Source organism: Orbicella franksi, chromosome 7, assembly GCF_964199315.1.
Source record: "Orbicella franksi chromosome 7, jaOrbFran1.1, whole genome shotgun sequence".
NCBI classification, from domain to species: Eukaryota; Metazoa; Cnidaria; class Anthozoa; order Scleractinia; family Merulinidae; genus Orbicella; species Orbicella franksi.
The window spans coordinates 10706433-10708619 of NC_138151.1; the positions used below are offsets into that span (position 1 = coordinate 10706433).

Consider the following 2187-nt stretch of genomic DNA (forward strand, 5'->3'; position numbering starts at 1 on the left):
AGGGAACAGCTACTCGCCGGAACAATGGAACAATAGGAGGATCGAAATGCACCAATCACAGCCGACCTTTGTGACATAAATGATACCGTGCAATCAGTCGACCTTATCGCCTGAAGAAGACCAGCAGTAAGCAGTCGAAACGTCGCGATATACATCTCAAGTGACTACATCGTGAGACAAACGATAATACACTTTACTATAACAAACTTAGAGTTCAGAAACCCGAGGCAAAGAGTCAGTACTACACGAAGAAGAACATCGTGGTGCATTCAAGTGTAATTAAATACCCCATATTTACCAGGCGTATTTTATATTTGTCTAATTTGGCATTTCCCCCCTCACCCCAGAAAACATAAGCTTATTTTAAAGATAACCATAGCTGTTTTAATTTTACCCCTCATAGGTTTGATTGAAACAACCACAGATAGGCGTGAATGCCGAAACTGAAGACCCCATGTGATCGACAGAGGTAGTTGGTTGTTTAACGGCCCCTGAATCCAAACGAGAGACACTCTTCATGTACAGTATGGGCATAAACAGCAACGAAACAAACGCCAATTCATCTGGCTCAACATTTTATTGCCCGTACGCACCGTATGTATCATGGGAAAACGATGGCTCGGTTTTTTACTTGATTATAGGCCTCATAACGATCGTGGCTTCATTCCCAACAGTTCTTATGAACGTATTCATAATCCTGGCTATAAAGCAAAGAAGAGAGCTTCAAAAACCCTCAAACATTCTATTGTCAAGCCTGGCCGTTACGGATCTTTTAGTTGGCGCCATAGTTATGCCGACGTGTGCCACTATTGATTTCTTTACACTGAGTCAAGTCTCGTTTGAGTATACTTGTATGTTATATGCGGTAAATATGTTCTTCGGGCCTTTCCTCTTCTCGGCCACGTTGCATCACTTGACTGTCATTGCTTGGGAGAGGTATGTGGCGGTACAAAAATGGATGGACTACAAGCTTATCATCACAAATGGCCGCCTCAAAAAGATTGCGATAGGTACCTGGCTCTCTGCCCTCTTCCCAATGGTTGCAAGCTTTTTTACGACAATTGTCGCTAGGGGTGATCGTGCACATACAATTTTAGAAGGCGTTGCAACCGTGTGGACTGCTGTAGATACTGTTTGCTTATTTCTTGTTGCATTCTTTTATCGAAAGGTTTACCTTGGAATACGCAATCGTAAACTAAACGAAATTTCTCAAATCGACGTTCTAATGAAAGCAAAACTGGAAGCTAAAGTTGCCAAGACAACTGGTTTATTAACCGTTGCGGTAATATCATCGTTTATTCCAACATTTGTTTTTGCTATCTTAGTAAACGTTGTACCAATCTTTCGGACAGTTGCCTCTCACAGGCTTACACAGACATTAATTCAATTAAACTCTATTTTTAATCCGCTGCTTTACTGTTATAGAGACCGCCGTTTTAGAAACGCTATTTGCGAGCTGTTGGGGAGAAAAAAACCTCAAGCAAAACAGTCGAGAGTTGGTGCCGCCCAAGTTTTCAGGCGAAATGATTTAGTTAGGTCGTCAAAGCTTCATATAGTAGGAAATGGTATCCAACGCTTGAAAAGATCAGCATCTTGCAATCTAACTGGTGCTCTAGATTCTTGTCATGGAACAACCAGTGCGGCTACAATGAAAAGGTCTTTGTCTGCTCCCACCCTCGATACACGCGGCAGCTCCTTTGATGGTTAAGTTGCGCAGCAGCCACCACCCATCATGGAAACAAGCCAAACGATCTGTAATGGAAGCGGCGTGTAATATGAAGCCAGAGACGATCGTGAAGGTTACAGAGATGAAAGGATGCCTGAAATACCCCGTGAATAAATGTGTCAAGTTCAAAATCCTGTGATTCTACCAAGACGTTGTGAAATTTGCCAACCAAATTTGCCATGGAACCGTTTAAAGACCAGATCCGTTGACAGCGAATACCGTGGCCCCATATGAAGCATCTCTGAGCATCGTCTCAATTTGAGGCAGGATTTTAAATATTGAATTACAAGTAACGTACTGGACGGCACTGCAAACATTGCATTCATTTGGAATTCGGAACCCAAGCTAAGCGAAACTTTATGACCTCATGTTTATCTATAATATTTTAGGATTATTTTGTCCAGCAGCTCTATTTGTATCTTTGTACCCGTGTATCGAATTCCATTTAATTTGAAATTTTC

The 2187-nt window shown here is 41.9% G+C and overlaps 1 protein-coding gene across 1 annotated transcript; it reads left to right on the forward strand.

The window, feature by feature from the left end:
* Window positions 1–517: 517 nt before the first annotated feature.
* LOC145493938 (trace amine-associated receptor 6-like) lies at window positions 518–1824 on the forward strand. The gene has a single exon (XM_081473430.1). The coding sequence runs from the start codon at window positions 518–520 to the stop codon at window positions 1706–1708; it is 1191 nt and encodes a 396-aa protein (XP_081329556.1). The 3' UTR covers window positions 1709–1824.
* Window positions 1825–2187: the final 363 nt, after the last annotated feature.